The sequence below is a fragment of the Corvus kubaryi genome, unplaced genomic scaffold (assembly GCF_017639235.1).
Source record: "Corvus kubaryi isolate FWS band 111438036 unplaced genomic scaffold, C.kubaryi_AGA036_p1.0 37270, whole genome shotgun sequence".
Lineage (NCBI taxonomy): Eukaryota > Metazoa > Chordata > Aves > Passeriformes > Corvidae > Corvus > Corvus kubaryi.
Window position 1 is genome coordinate 3,817,432 of NW_024581083.1, and position 15,034 is coordinate 3,832,465.

At 39.9% G+C, this 15,034-nt stretch overlaps 1 protein-coding gene across 3 annotated transcripts; it reads right to left on the minus strand.

Moving 5' to 3' along the window:
• Nucleotides 1-770: 770 nt before the first annotated feature.
• On the minus strand, nt 771-14,112 carry MAT2B (methionine adenosyltransferase 2B). 3 transcript variants are annotated; one of them, XM_042025420.1, is made up of 7 exons: nt 14,024-14,112; nt 8,761-8,955; nt 7,803-7,917; nt 7,358-7,510; nt 4,498-4,691; nt 3,447-3,560; nt 771-2,395 (listed from the first exon to the last, which is right to left on the minus strand). In XM_042025420.1, exons 1-7 carry the CDS (start codon nt 14,051-14,053, stop codon nt 2,225-2,227), a joined length of 972 nt encoding a protein of 323 aa, XP_041881354.1. In that variant the 5' UTR covers nt 14,054-14,112; the 3' UTR covers nt 771-2,224. The 3 variants fall into 3 exon arrangements, with proteins under 3 accessions (XP_041881354.1, XP_041881353.1, XP_041881355.1); XM_042025419.1 differs by lacking the exon at nt 14,024-14,112 and adding an exon at nt 11,930-12,092; XM_042025421.1 differs by lacking the exons at nt 3,447-3,560; nt 14,024-14,112 and adding an exon at nt 11,930-12,081.
• Nucleotides 14,113-15,034: the final 922 nt, after the last annotated feature.

A 15,034-nucleotide genomic window follows, 5' to 3' on the forward strand; every position in this document is an offset into this window, starting at 1 on the left:
ACCAAGACTGTATCTCATGCAATCACAATGGTTTTGACCCTAAAAGGTTCCTGGGCCCTTGTTGATGAACACAAACACCTCCAGTGCCACAGAGCCAGAAACAAAGCCAGAGACAAAAAGGGAAGAGTATGGCAAGTTCTTTCAACAGCAACACATCTTTAAAGTGACTGGAAAATGACAGTTCCACTGCCTCTTGCAGTATTTATTGGTGCTGTCTTAGATTTCTAAAACCAAAGGAGGGAAATGTCAGCCAAGGTGTCTGTCCAGTAGCAAAGTGCCTCAAGACTGCAGTCTCCAAGGGGGATGCTGAGGACATGGAACCCCTCTGACAGGCTGTAACTGGACAGTGGAACTTATCTGCTCGGTGGGGAAAAAAAAAGTTCAAATATTTCGATTTTGTCCTCCCAGTAAAATACCTATCTCATCTCAGTTAAGTCCTTTACCTTTGGGAGAAAAGTCATCCTTTTTTCCTTTCTGGTCAAACTGCTCCCTGCAAGGGGAAGGAACATAGAATGTTCCTGATCCAGCCCTGAGGCCCAGGACATTACAGGCTCATATTTTCAATGCCTTCTGTATCTTTTGTGTGTACATTTATCACATCTCCAAGGCAGTGACACTGACAGAGAAACTGATCCAACCTAATCTAACTCTGGAAATAAGTCTTGAATCAGAGAAAAAAACCCTAACACTGAAAGGGCACAGAGATTTCAAGAATTGCAAACATTTATGATTCAGATAAATCCTGATGGTAAAGAAAGAATCAACAACTGTTTCTCATGCTGGCACTATATATTTATTGTCATTTTGGAGATAGGTTACCATGTGTGTATCAGGACTTCAGAATAAAAACAAATTTGGATTAAGAATGCTTAGCGTATGCCAGTTGAAATGAAATGACTGAACGTAAAGCTGACCCTTACAAGACCTTCAATTGGTCTATTTTTGTGTGTGTCTCCCCCACACAATTAAAAAAAAAAAAATCTGCACATCTTTCCTTTCCCCTTCATTTCAACCTCAGAAAAATAAATGACCATCCAATTGCACCTTTACTAGCTTTACTAATAATCTGCTAGCAATATCAGAACATTTATATTGTTGATTCTGCAACTTCAAAAGGAAACAAAGCTTAACAATGTTCTTGCTCCATATTATCTGGCTATTGAGTCCAGCTTTAAGACTAGACTTAAGCAGACTAAAGACTGTCTTATATTAGACTATTGCAGTTCCATTATTATGCTGCAAACCTTCACCACACACACTTTGCTGTTCCAGGACAAGCCACAGCAGTGCCAGGTCCAACAATCTGTGCAAAAGCCGCTACAGTGCTACAAATTCTTAAACACCTTTCCTCTCCATCTCCCATGTACTGACTAACAAACATCTTCCATTAATTTAGCCAGCTGGAAATGCTGTTCCCAAAAAGGGAAAGATGAAGATATTTTGTGCTTTCATACAAAAAAGAAACAACCACCCAGTCAAAAAGAAAAAAAAATAATTAAAAAAATCCTCCAATTCCCCACCCAAAAAACCCCCTGGTCAAAACTATTGGTTGCCCATCGTCCCCACCCTCCCCTAGCTTTTATAAGTCACCATGAAAACAAATGCATACAACGTACTGTACAAATACAAAGCTGCAGGCATTCAATTTACAGAACATTCTGAAAATATTTCAAGCATAAAAAGTACACTTGATAATTGCAAAAATAAAGTTTCACTTTTTTAAAAAACATTTTGATCAGAGCAAAACAAACATTTAAGGATTCCTACTTCAGCTTAACTCTCTAAGAACACCACTTTCAGAAGTTAAAAACAAAAAACTCAGGTTTTTGGCAATAAAGTAACTGACCATGTCTTTAATGGAGAAATGGTATATACAACAATGGCACAGACCTTAAGCATCAACAACATATTTCAGCCAAAAGTAAGTGAGCAAGTGATCTGAGTCATTCTTAGCATCACACAGTACTGATTACTAAGAATCTCAACCCACCAAGAACAGATATTAAGTTAAGACTGGTACAAATGGAAGGAAAAATCCATGACATCACATAGGCTCAGTTTTTGTCACTGAACTTTTTTTAGGCTAAATTTCACTAGTGCAAGACCATTTGTTTACCCAATTAAATGAAAGCTCATAAATGCCACAATTTAAGAACACTCATACAAAACTATTTTTTCTTTTAAAAAAGTGCCACATACCATACTTTACTAAAAAAGTTACAAACTAATGGAAGACTGTCTGTCTCCATCTCTTGTCAACAAGGAAAGGCCAAAGCGATTCTCTGATCCCAGCTCGAAATGGCGTTCTCTGACCTATCCCCAGCATCTCCAACTTGGAGCAGTCCAGCTGAGCATTCTTCGGACGAAGAGCACCCACAACTGGACTATCAGTAATCTGAAAACAGAAGATAAAAAAAACCCCACACCAGTAAGTAATGAGAAGAGACAGAATACTTGTATATATACATTAGAACTTTTTCTTCACAGTTTTCTATATAGGCATGTTCCCCTCCTCCCTTCCAACTATTTTGTGGGGTTTTTTTTGATTGGGATTTTTTTGCTATTTGCTTGTTTTGTAGTTAACTTTATTTCAACATGTCAGGCCAGGTGAAGTGTCTTAAGGCAAATTTTTCTTACTCAATTACTGCTACTGTTTGTGTTTTTCTACATTTCATTCATATTTTCACTCTATCGTTATTGTCACAAGGTAAGGAATGCTCCAGAATGTTAATGGAACCACATCTTGATCAATATACTTGAAGAGAAATAGAGCTGGGCAGAAAAAATTCAGACTAAGTGTTCTCCATTGTTTTTCTTGCCATCTTCCAAATCACATTTCAGTTCCAGCGTTCACCAATTCTGAATTCTTGGAATTTATTTTGTACATAGATAACATCTTACTGACATGTTGTATTCCCACAACATTATGTTGTGGGAATAGACATAAAACTATGTCTTTAAGAGTAGTCTCAAATGTCAATAAAACTGCAGGAGACATGTTTTAAACAAAGCAAAAATAATTAGTAGTTCTTAAGTGCATGTATTCAGAAATAAATCTAGACATTGCATAGCTTTTACAGAGCCCTACCTTCAAGTTAATGTTCTATAAATCTGTAACAAAAAAGTATGGATTTGCTTGTGACTCAGGGGAACAGTTCAGCAGAAATACCATTACACTACAGACTGGGAAACTGGAGACTGACTGACTGACTAATTTTTCTAATTCAGCAGGTCAAATAGCTGTTGTTTTCCTGAGCTTGATACCAGCCAGCCCCCTGTGACACTGTGTGTCAATTCCCCATGCTTGATACCAGCACATCCAGCTGTGCTGGACATGCACAGCCCATCCTGAAGAGGAAGATCACTTGTACAGCCAGTGGGAGACCTGCTACTTGCAATGCCCAAGCACATCTGTCTGCCTACAGGTCCAACAACATATCACTTACTGGCCTCAAGTGGCTGCTGGGAAGGTTGAAAGCATCTGCAATTGCACATGCCATCTCATACTTAGTCATCTGTTCATTGCCAGACCAGTGAAATGTTCCTTTTATTGATGGGTCCTAAAGAAGAAACAGGAAACACAGATGAAAGGAAGCAGCCACCTGGCCCTCAGGCTAATTCCTGTGCAAGAACTGTGCAGCACTATCATCCAGCAAGACCCTATCCCGAAAGGCACCTTACAGCACCTCAGTGGTGTTCTAGAAATGTCTGTACCCTTTCAGAGAGCACCTGACCAGGGACTGAGACTGGAAATTCGTGTTACTTCTATTTGACCTGACTTTTCACCAACAGCTTATGTTCTGTAGAATGAAGAGGAGGGAAAGGAGCTGCTCACCAACTGAGCAAGGTCAAAGAGCTGGGGAGAAGGAACTCAGCTGTTCACTTAAAAAAGGCAAAAGGCATCACACACATTCTGAATGTTAAACTGCAACCCCTGTACAAGTCCAATCAAACCGACTGCACCATGTCCACGGTCCATATTCTCAAAGTTACCATGTGAAAAAATAAAGGTGGCTGTTTCCTGTTTGATTCTGTAACCTTGCAAAGATGGTAATCTGAAGATGCTCTGGTGAACAAATGCAAAGAAGTAATTTGGTCCCGTGGCTTTGTTTTGCCACTTCAGTGTTCTTAATACAATAAACCAAGGGCATCTTTGAGAATTACATTCAACCACCATGGCTTTTTTTAGTTCAAACTAGCAATTTGTAAAAGGCGTATCAGAAAAAGTTAGGCATTTCTAATTCTCTCCTCTATACCAGAAGACACAAAGCAATTTTCAGAAGGTTCTGTCCCATCCCTTCAATCACTTTTGTTTCAAAGACCACAATACCCCCATAGTCATGTAAAGATCCTGCAGTATTACAGCCAGTTCTTTCCTCCCTCCCAGCATTCCAGAAATGCAAGTAGTCCAGGTGATGTGCAGTTCTCAGTTGTTCAGAAGCAAAGCTGAGAACTCAAACTGTTTTCACCTTGCAGAGGCTCATTTCTTGCTCTTACCAGCATTCTCTTCTCTGCTAGTTGTCTGCAAACAGCTGCTACATCCTTGACATTGGTAGGAAATCTCTGTTGCCAGTGGTCCATGTTGGCAGATTTATTACTGAACTGCACTTTATCAAACATAACCGTCACAGCACTCTCCTCCAGTCTTTCCACCTCTCCATACAAGACAGGAATCCTAAGTACTGCGGTTTCTAAAAGAAAGAATATTTTAGTTCATGGGTGGGTACAAAGGCTGCAGCATAATCCAAAAAGTGGTTTGGAAGCGTTAAGAAATATGTTGATCATATTAAGCATCTACAAATCACAAATAAAATGCAAGTAGTATGTTGGCTCTCAGAATATAATTTTAATTTATATCAAAACCAGTTTATAAACACCACGATTATATGCATTTATTTTCACTTATGCCATTGATTTCCAGAAAGTTAAGAAGCTTTCATTAGCAGCATAAAAATGCCTGTTTGGATTAGAACAAAAATTAAAAATTAAAAAACCCGACTGCTCTGTGCAGTTACTCCAGCACTCCCCATCCTCACTGGGTAAGAGCAAGGAGACAAATTCTCACCAATCACAAGTCATCAATTCAGCCATCAATTAGAAAGATTTTTCACCCATCATGCAGAAATCTCCTGTATAAAGGAGGATATTATTTACCAGAAAAAAAGACATGAACCTTGAAATAAATAAAAAGCTTGACAAATAAGGAATAGGTTCGCAGAACACAATAGTAAATAATGTTAGATTCCAGGACAGTGATTTGAGAAATTAAATTAACAAAATGCAAAGAGAAGCATATTTCATGATGGAATACATCATAGTAGTCTATCTCTGTCATGAAGACTCGAAAAGCCTCTGAAGAGAAATCCAAGGCTATGACAAATTACTTAAAAGTAATAGATAGTTTTGCTGAAAGAGAAAACAAAAAAGTCAGACCTGAAATTAGAAGCTGAAGTCATCAAAATGTTGCAATTCTTAATATATTTGGAGAAAAATGCTATAGTTATTGGCAAGACAAACAGAAAGAGCTAACACAAAAATTGTTCTCACAGAAAAGTAAACCAGAATAAGTACTTAGACAGGAAAAACAAATAGAAAACCCAACATGACACTGATTGCCTGCTGCTCTAGAAGCATTTATTTGGTCACTCAGCAGGTATGTTCTTCCTCTCTTTAAATACTGGTTGAAATATCTGTTTTTTAATTGCTTTAGAAGTATTCATTCTTTGAGAAGACAGTTGCCTTCCTTTTGTTCTCAGCTCTCTGGGACGTGAAGAGGATCAGCCTCATGAGTAACCTCCTGAGAACCTCCTGACACTTTGTAGTTTTATAAGCATTACTATACATATATATATATTTATAAGCATGTATCCCCTTCTAACCAAAGTAAAGTATCTTCGTGAAAAATTGTTAAACCCACTTACTGGAGATTTTTGCATTGTACAACAGAAATGGACAGGGCAGTTCTTCACACAACTACAGATTTGACCAACAGAATTCTACCTACACCATATCAGCAAATTACTGGTTGGAACACCAGTACATGGAAAATACTTATATTTGTATGAATCAAGAGAACTCATATTTTCAAACACTTTACTCAGCACCACCTCGACACTTCTCCTGCTAATAATACCACTGCTGTAACCCAGTGCTGCCTGACAGATCCTGCTCCAAAAGTTTACAAAACCAAGCTGCAGCGTTGAGTTGGGGGAAGGGTCTAGCAAGATACCCACACGTTCTCGGATTTGGTAAAGTCTTATCTTCGTTACCAATCTAGAAGAGGGAGCAAACAGCATCACAGTCAAATTTGGAGATGGTATTTAATGTAGAGGTGGAGTGAGTAACTTGTCATTTAAATTTATTTTTACTTAAATAAGACTTTTCCTATCTAAGTGTTTTTTGACAAAGTTTTTTTCTTACTAGTAATGACAAATCCATCATACATAGCATATATTTACTTACCGGAAGATCATCACACTAATTTATCAATAGCTTGGTTCTCTGGTTGGGAAGCACAGAAGCACAGTGTCAGTATCATACTGACATATCAGAAGCCTCTTCTGCGTGTGCACTGAGATTATTTTCTTCAGAATTTTTGATAAAATACAAGTGCTTCTGTCCTTATAATCTGTGACTGGATACTGACAGTGCACTAACTAGAAACAGCCAAATCTCTCTTTTATACAAGAAATAAATCTTAAATTAAAGGGAACATACTGTTTTCCCTTAAGAAAAATTTTTAAAATTATGTTTGTTTATTTTGAATGCCAAATTTTCATTAAGAAAAGACTTAAACAAATTTTAAAAATCCTGTTGTTTAAAACCATAATATGTTATTAACCTTTTAGAAAGTGTTACAAGCAGTAATCTGACGTGTGCATGTGACTAAAACCAAAATGGGTGGCCTGTTGGCATATGTAATAGAGCAAAACCCAAAGAGTAACAAGACTCCATGTTGATTTGAGCTGTATTATTACTGAATCACAAGTCTGGTCTTCCCTTTAAGTAAACATACATTGAGAACACTTGCAATACATCTCCCTAAATAACTGCAGCTATATATTGAATGAAGTATTTTACCTTTCCTTAGGAACAGCAGATTCACAATAGACAAAGGCTTACAAATGTCCATCAGGGACAGACAAATAACATTAATGAAGATCAGAACAGGTAAGAAATAAAAGCTTTAGTTAAGATATAAGCAAGAGGAATTGCTCATGAGCAAGGAGACCAACTCCTAATCATACTCTTCTCTGAAACTCATTTCCATTGTTTTTCAACTTCACCATTGACTTAAGAGTCTACTAAGCTAATATAAAAATAGAAAGCCTGTATTAAAAATGGTTGAGTGTCTTACCTTCATTGTTTTCCAGAACTGCTTTTTCACCCTCCAATTTGGTTTTACCATATAAATTCAGGGGATTTGGTACATCAGTCTCTTTATATGGAGGGCTTGTTCCATCAAATACATAGTCTGTACTAATGTAGATCAGAAATGCTCCAACTCCAGCTAGGAAGAAAATGTTTATAGATAGTTTATATTAATTTATGCCTTCTTTGAAATATCAATAGACCCTTAAACCAATCTCCCAAGGATCTCATCTTCCATCACATTAATTCCCGCTGCTTTGTCTGTTCCCTGATCCTTCACAGAGTTGCGCACGCTACTCATATTGAAAACAGATCAACAGCACACTGAGGGCAGAAGTGACATTCACACTTACACTACTTGTATTGATGTCCCTGTATAAACAGATGCAGGACTTCAACAAGACACCAAATCCACGAGATGGTCTCCTTACCTGCCTCTTTTGCTAAGTTCGCTGAAGCAGCCACATTGAGCTGAGAAGCAGCATCTGGTTGACTTTCTACAATATCTGGCCTTCTCTCAGCAGCACAGTGCACTATAACATGAGGCTGGAAATTAAAGACTAATTTTAAACAACCCACATGTCAAGAGATGGCAGTTACACCCTAACTCTAGCGATGACACCCCTCAGGCAAAACTAAGTAATAAAAAATAGCATTGTTATTTTTAATTACAGCATTCTGAGGCACACCTTTTCCTTAGTATTTTTTTACAATACAGACATGCTGTTACAAGATACCAAAACCATTTATCATTAATTGTGCAATTATGGTCTTCAGTAGCTTTGATTTTACAGCAAGCTTGAAGTTGTGGGGTTTTTTTCTTTTTAACTCTGTATAGTAAAATATATATTAATATAAGACATATCTCTCACACACACAAGGGTACTAAAAATTTTTAGGTAAGCTATTTACACATGGCTTATTTGACATATGCAGATTATTAAGATGACATTTAAGATTATTTTATAGAATAACACCCTGTATAATGTATTTCAGGTTTTACATATACCTCTTGGCACTTAGACTGAAAAAGCAGTGAACACTGCACACTACACCGAGTTACTGCTGCTGTATTCAAATACTCCTCCACTTCCCCAGAACTGTGTATTAACACATTACCGTGTCAATAACCCACACATATCTTTTCCTTTCCTTTCCAGTGTCCTGGCATGTACAGCTGTGCCTGCAGCCTAACTGTAGTGAGCACAGCAAAGGCCAGAGCTGTCTGTACCTACAGAGCAAACCTCTGCTCTGGGTGGGGCAGAACACGCAGCCGCACCTTTGTCAGAGCTCTGCCAAAGCACTAGCCCCACTCATGCTCCAGAACTCAGCAGCACTATCAGCTGACTACTGGACCCCTCCCATCCACTTTATACTCCAGAAACTTACCTGAAAATCATGGATAATGTCATGAACTGCAATAGAGTCCAGAAGATTAATCTGTTCAAATCTGGGCTGAGCTCTCCTGTATCCACAGCCAACTGCATTCCAATTATTTTCATTGAATTCTTTAAACACAGCTCTGCCAAGAAGTCCTGTAGCACCAGTGATCAAAACTCGCCTACTGGGAATGTCAACATCTTCCTAGGGAAATGACAACAGGAAGAGTTTTGTTTCTAGTGTAATTTTTCACTGTTTTTTCTTCAAAAGTATGTAAGGCTACAGTCAGAGGCTACTGTATTAAAAAAGCTTCTCCTGAGTCTTTTGGAGTGTCTCATGGAACACCAACGTCTGGGAACACCAATACTGCAGCCAGTCAGCTATTTAACCATATATTCAAAGATAATGAAAACAAAATTTCAGTGAGAAACTCATTTACTTCTACAACAATCCAAACCACTAGTGAAGACAGAATTTTAAGTTCATTCAAAAGCTGATAACTTGGTGCAATCTGAAAGGAGGGAAATAACTTCTTTAGAAAATGGACCCCAAAGATGTGACATTTAAGGTCCAAATCCTACAACAAATAATTCTGGATAGACTGTGCCTATTAAAACCTGCAGCAATACAATATAACTTACTGTAGTAATTAAAGACTTGAATTTTATTATTAAATAGAAGAGTAATTCATTGTTATTCAACACAATAGTCTAATAGGAAGTAAAACCAAGATACAAAATGCATCTGGAAGTGATTTGACAATTTCAGCTCTCAATCTATACAACAAACTAAAGCTGTACTTCAGCTGCTGCACATTTCGGTACGTGGGACAGCTGCGAACATCAGCATACACAAACTTCATCCCACCTCTCACTAGAACATACCAGTTTTTCAAGACAGCAAACACAAGACCCATGTCTGTCTCTGCAACTTTATTTTCCTTTAATGCTTTCTGTCTGTATCTGCCAGGAATAAACCCAAAAACTGCCTGCTAAAAACAAAAATGAAAGCATATCTTTACCATGCCTGTGCAGAAAAAACTTTGGTTGTGCAGAACCCATAAATCTTGCATTTCCTGACCACTTTACACACAAGGACAATTTGTGGCAACTTACCATAATTCTGTACATCACAGAATGCTTTCTGCTATGCAATCTCAGCAGCCCAATAATTTCTAAGCATCGTACCAGACTATTACTCTTTGATTGCAGCACAGGAAGCCACAGCACTCCCAAATTACTGTCTTTCACCCTTAAAGTTACAAAGCTTTTGTTCCATAAGGGTATATATAGAGGGGCCCGATGGAAACAGCCTACCCCAAAACAATTGTTTCAAGTTCCCTGCACAGCACATGCATTTTTCTCAACTCTAAACCTCCAGATGAAGGCTGACTTATTCCCATTAGTACTGGAAGAAAATTAGTAATTTACATCTGGACAGTTGCCAGAAAATGACAGACTGCAGCACGTGATGTTTCAAAAAGTTACTTTTATCCTTAAATTTTACCTGAGAACACAAGCTGATTGACCATTTTTAAGACTACCCAGGCTTCTCAAACAGCACAAGCAAGAACACGCAACTACTATTTTCTTCAGTACTTCTTTTCTTAGCAAAGTCTGCACAAAGTGTCACAGAACCTATGATCAGGGCTTCTACAGCCAATAAATACCCGCTAATAAATATCCAACACTTGCTGCAGAACAGAGTCAAAAGGTTCTCTAAAAACGTCACTGAACATCTTCAGTAAGTAGAAAGTGACCAACACAAAACGAAGTGTCATTTGCAAAATCTGACGTTTTTAAGCCTCATTCATCTAAGTTTATTTTACATATCTTAAAGAGGATGTTACATCAGCAGTACAGCTTGAACTAGATACAAACACAGCTTTCACCAAGCACAGCTTGCATGCTGTTGCTGTTATCTGCAAGACTAATTGATTCCAGTCACTCGTTTCTGAAATAGCAATACAAATGATAGATGTTTCTCATAAATCCAACACCAAATAATTACCAGTTTGAACCTCTTCTTGCCAGAAGTTTTAACAATCTGGTGATACAGAACCTGCACAGATGAACTCTTTCTGTGTATGCTACCTTGCTCCCTCAAAGGACATCACCCAGCTGCAGGACCATTTCTGTGGTCTATAGCACTACTGAATCACTGTGCAATTTTGAGCTTTATGATGAACCATCCAATTGAATGTTATCTGATGTCCATATTCACCAAGAATAATAAAAAAGTATTGTGTTTAGAAGTCTCATTCACATAAAAATAAACAAGCCACAGCATTATCAGATTAAAAAATAGAATTTGTGAGACACCAGATCACTTTGTAGACACTACCGAAATATAAAATAACAGTATAACTTATAAAAAGAGCAAAACGTGATGCATTTCAAGTTGAAAACCAGAAAACAAGTACTTATAAAGTTTTTCATAAAGATTTTCAAGGTTTATATTTTTATTTAGAAAATCATTATGAACTCAAACCACCAATTTTAAGGAATGGCCACTAAAGCCCGGAAGTTACTGGTATAACAGATTTACAACATAATAGGATGAGATACAAGTCACTACAGGGAAGGGAGCATGAGACCGAACTCTCTCCGCTCTGACATCCTCTGCAGTCACAGAAAGCAAAAGGCAAACCCTGGGGCTTTCCAAAGGCTCGCAATGACAAGTGAACTTACATTCGCGTTGCCAGAAGTTGTTCTGCCTTTCCCTACGCGCCCAACCCTCATTGCTGCGGTAGCTCACGTACACCTGTGGGGCACCACCGACACCGCCCGGGACAGCAAGCAGGGACGCGCCTCCCAGAGGATTCTCCTATGTGGAATCACCGCATGGGGTCTCTATCACCGAGCCCTTTCCTGTGCCACGGGCCCACCTGGACCGGAGCCGCGACCCCCGAGCACTGCGGGCTGCCGAGCACAACATCTCCGTGGCCATTCCAGCGACGCCGTGCGGATACAAAATGACCCGACTCTCGGAGCCCGCGGGCGCTCCCAGCTGCGGTTCTCAGGTACCCGCGGCCCCTCAGGGCGCAGCTCCAGCGGCCGCGGCCCCCCAGGCCCGGCCCCGTCACGAACGCGTCAGCGCTCCGGGCCTGCCCGCCCGGCCCCGCGCTGCACAGCGGCACAGCCGTCCCACGGCGGACTGCCGGCTCCGCCGCCCTCACCTCCACGAGTTCGCAGCGTCCCGGCGCGAAGCGGATCCTAAGCTCCTTCTCCCGGCCGACCATGGCGGGGCCGGGCCAGGCCTGGTCGCGCTCCGCGCCCGCGGCTCGCCCGGCGCTGCGCGAGGGAGGCTCCGCGCCCGTGCTGAGCGCCGCGCGACAGGGGGCGCCCTCGCCCCGGCGCGCGCGCCCAGCGCACGCGCCGCCAGCCGCCGCGCACTCATTGGCTGGGGCGTGCCGGAGGGGGCGGGGCCAAGACGGGGATTTAAAGGGGCAGGCGCAGTCTCGGGGGACAAGAGGGGCCCGCGCGTGGCGGGAGGGGAGAGCGGCGGGAAGCGCAGGGGGACAATACAAACTGTGAGGGACTGCAGCAAGCCCGCCCAGCGGCTCAAAGCCTCAAAGTGTCTTGGCAACAGCGCCTAGCATTTAGAAACACAGACGCGATGCCCACTCCTAACGCTTCTGGCCTCAGGGCGGAGAAGGGAAGCAGAGGGAGCCTGTGGTCCCGGGGCACCACAAGCGCCGGGCTGCCGTAGCTGCAGGGCTGGCTCTTCTTTTCAGGTTCATGGTGCTTTAAACAATAATAAAAGTTACTGCAGCAATCACGTGTGTCGCTGAATTTTAACATTGGACCAAAGTTCGCCTATGGAAACTGTGAACTTTCTATTGTGATTTTTCATTTGTGAAAAACAAAGTGAACTGCAGAATTAGACCAAAATACCATATTACCCTGCATATAGGTCCGTCACATATTCACTAAAAATTACTTAATTTCTCTTTTTAGAATGGTGGAAAATAAGCATTTTCAATCTGCCTTTATCCAGAGTTAAATGTAAAAGCAACTGGTAAATCCCACAGAGAAGGGGAGGGTTGTTTTTGAGAAAACGAGCACTGCTTACAGTACTCATCCTACGTTTATCATTACATGCTTACAAGGTGACAGATTTGATTTCTTTTAATACAAGTTTTGAAGGTAACAGGATACTGTATACAAAGTGTTACTGTACCATTTCTGTCCCACAAAGGCAGAGACTGGGCCTAGCATTTTTTTAGCAGGAGAACTTAAGTAGATGCATAAAAACTACCAGCCAAAACTCACTGTAGCTACATTCACACTTACTTGTATCTACCCCGATGAATTTATTTCAACTTGACTTGATTAAAAGAGTTTTAATTGGTAGTACTCAATGAAGAAAAGCAGAAAAGTCTACCAAAATTTAATAGCATCATACTAAATTTAATACAATATTGTAAATGACCTTTATTTATGGCAAACAACTAACATTTAAAGGACAAAAAGGTGTATATATATAAAAAAATTAAAATAAACCACTTCAGCTAGTTTCTGCCTTCATGGAATGCAGATGCCCTTTTTCCCTCTGTAACAAGCTACTGACATTTAATTCCCTTCCATTAACCTTAGAATTCTATTTCAAAATATCAGTAATTCATAACTTGAAATCAGGAAGAAAAATCTACAAAGAAATACTAAACTGTTTATCAGCATGGAGGTAAGAACTCCCAGTACACCTGATGTCACATCTCCTCCTCCCAGCACAGCCTGGAAGAGCTCCCTGTGTTCTTAACAAAAACCATGATGTGGAAATAAAAATTTTGTCTTCCAGGCTCAGAGCAGGAAGAAAATAGCAAAAGCATGAGCCCTGAAATCTCAAGCTACAATCATCAATGAGCCTGTAAAATATGTCACCAGAATAAGTTAAATTATATATAGTTTTTGTATCTTTATTATATAATATAATCTATTTTTTCCTCAAATATTTACCTTCAGTTCTGTAGTGTTCTACCTATACTTTCAATTTCTTTATTATTGTCACATTCGCTTTGTGAAACACTACGATTTCATGGAACAGCTAAATAAAAATGCTATTGTTTTCTAGCTCACACTCAGTTAAGCATAATGCATCCCTGGGTGACTAAATGGACCACTCATTAAATTAACATTTCAGACTGTAATTCACAGAGACTAAAGCATAATTAAGTCTCTCTCTCCCTCTCTCGTCCTCCTGTTTCCTTTTCCCTTGATTTTGTAATCAAAGTGTGGTAGCAACCTGTTAATGCAAATATCCAGAGCCTTACCTGCTCCATTTCCAGCAGCATTTCAGGCATTGCCAAACCACAGAGGGAATTACCAGCCTAGGAAATCACTGCAGTTCAACTGTGCACTTATTCCTTTGCTGTGCCTGCAGAGAGCACATGGACTGAGAGCAGCACTGGCTCTGCTGACCTATGAAACCAAAACACAAATCCAAGCCCTACATCACGTGTGGCTCTGAATCCTGTTAAGCTTTTGGTCTGGTCCCAGTGGTACCATTTAAGCAGCTCAGTATGAGCTTAAATTTTTACCTCATAACAGCCAGCATGAGCAAGCACAGCCATTGTGTGTGTAAGATCCATTCAAAGCACTGGCACTGAGTCTTATACAGTTTGTCTTTTATAGCAAACAGTGGGAGGGTTCTAATTAGGTCAGGCAGGTTGAGAATTCTAAGAGCTCTTCATTTTACATTTTAACTAAACACAGCCCAGCTCTTGCTACAATACAGCAAGATGAATGATCAGAGAAATAACTTTGTGTTAAATCATGGATTTTTCAATTAAAAAAAAAAATCTTCTGCAACATGAAAGTAATGGATTCCTGCAGTGAATACATAAGTCAGTTGAGCTACAAATGTCAAGGCTTTAGTTTTTAATGCTTCATTGCATATGTGCATGAAAGTGGTAAAGCCTCCTAGAACTGAAGCTGAAAAAACCCCCTTAATTTCCCCTTGACTTCCACCCTTTGCTTCTCTCCCCACTCTGCTCCACATGATTTATCAATGTTTTAAAGCTCAAAGATCACCCTTGCTGTAGGGCTAGCAGAATTATTTGCTGGAGTTTCCTTTTCTTCTGGCAATATAAGCATACTCATGCCAGCAACCAGATGTAGCAACCCTAAAAGCCCAGTCATGTGACACCTGCCATTTTTGGCTTCCCTTGGCATATTTGTACCTTCTGTCAAAAAACTCTTGCTAATTTGACATAGGACATGTCAATCACCAAAAATTAGTCAAAAAAAAAAAAAAAAAAAAAAAAAACCACCAGAAAAAAAAA

What these genes read in the sequence shown, in the direction of transcription:
- MAT2B (XM_042025419.1), bottom strand. Translation starts at nt 11,992, where the DNA reads ATGGTCGGCCGGGAGAAGGAGCTTAGGATCCGCTTCGCGCCGGGACGC. An exon ending in GAACTTAGCAAAAGAGGCAG is followed by an intron (nt 7,511 to 7,802) that starts GTAAGGAGACCA and finishes TTTTCTTCCTAG; the next exon opens with CTGGAGTTGGAGCATTTCTG. An exon ending in AGTTCTGGAAAACAATGAAG is followed by an intron (nt 4,692 to 7,357) that starts GTAAGACACTCA and finishes TCTTTCTTTTAG; the next exon opens with AAACCGCAGTACTTAGGATT.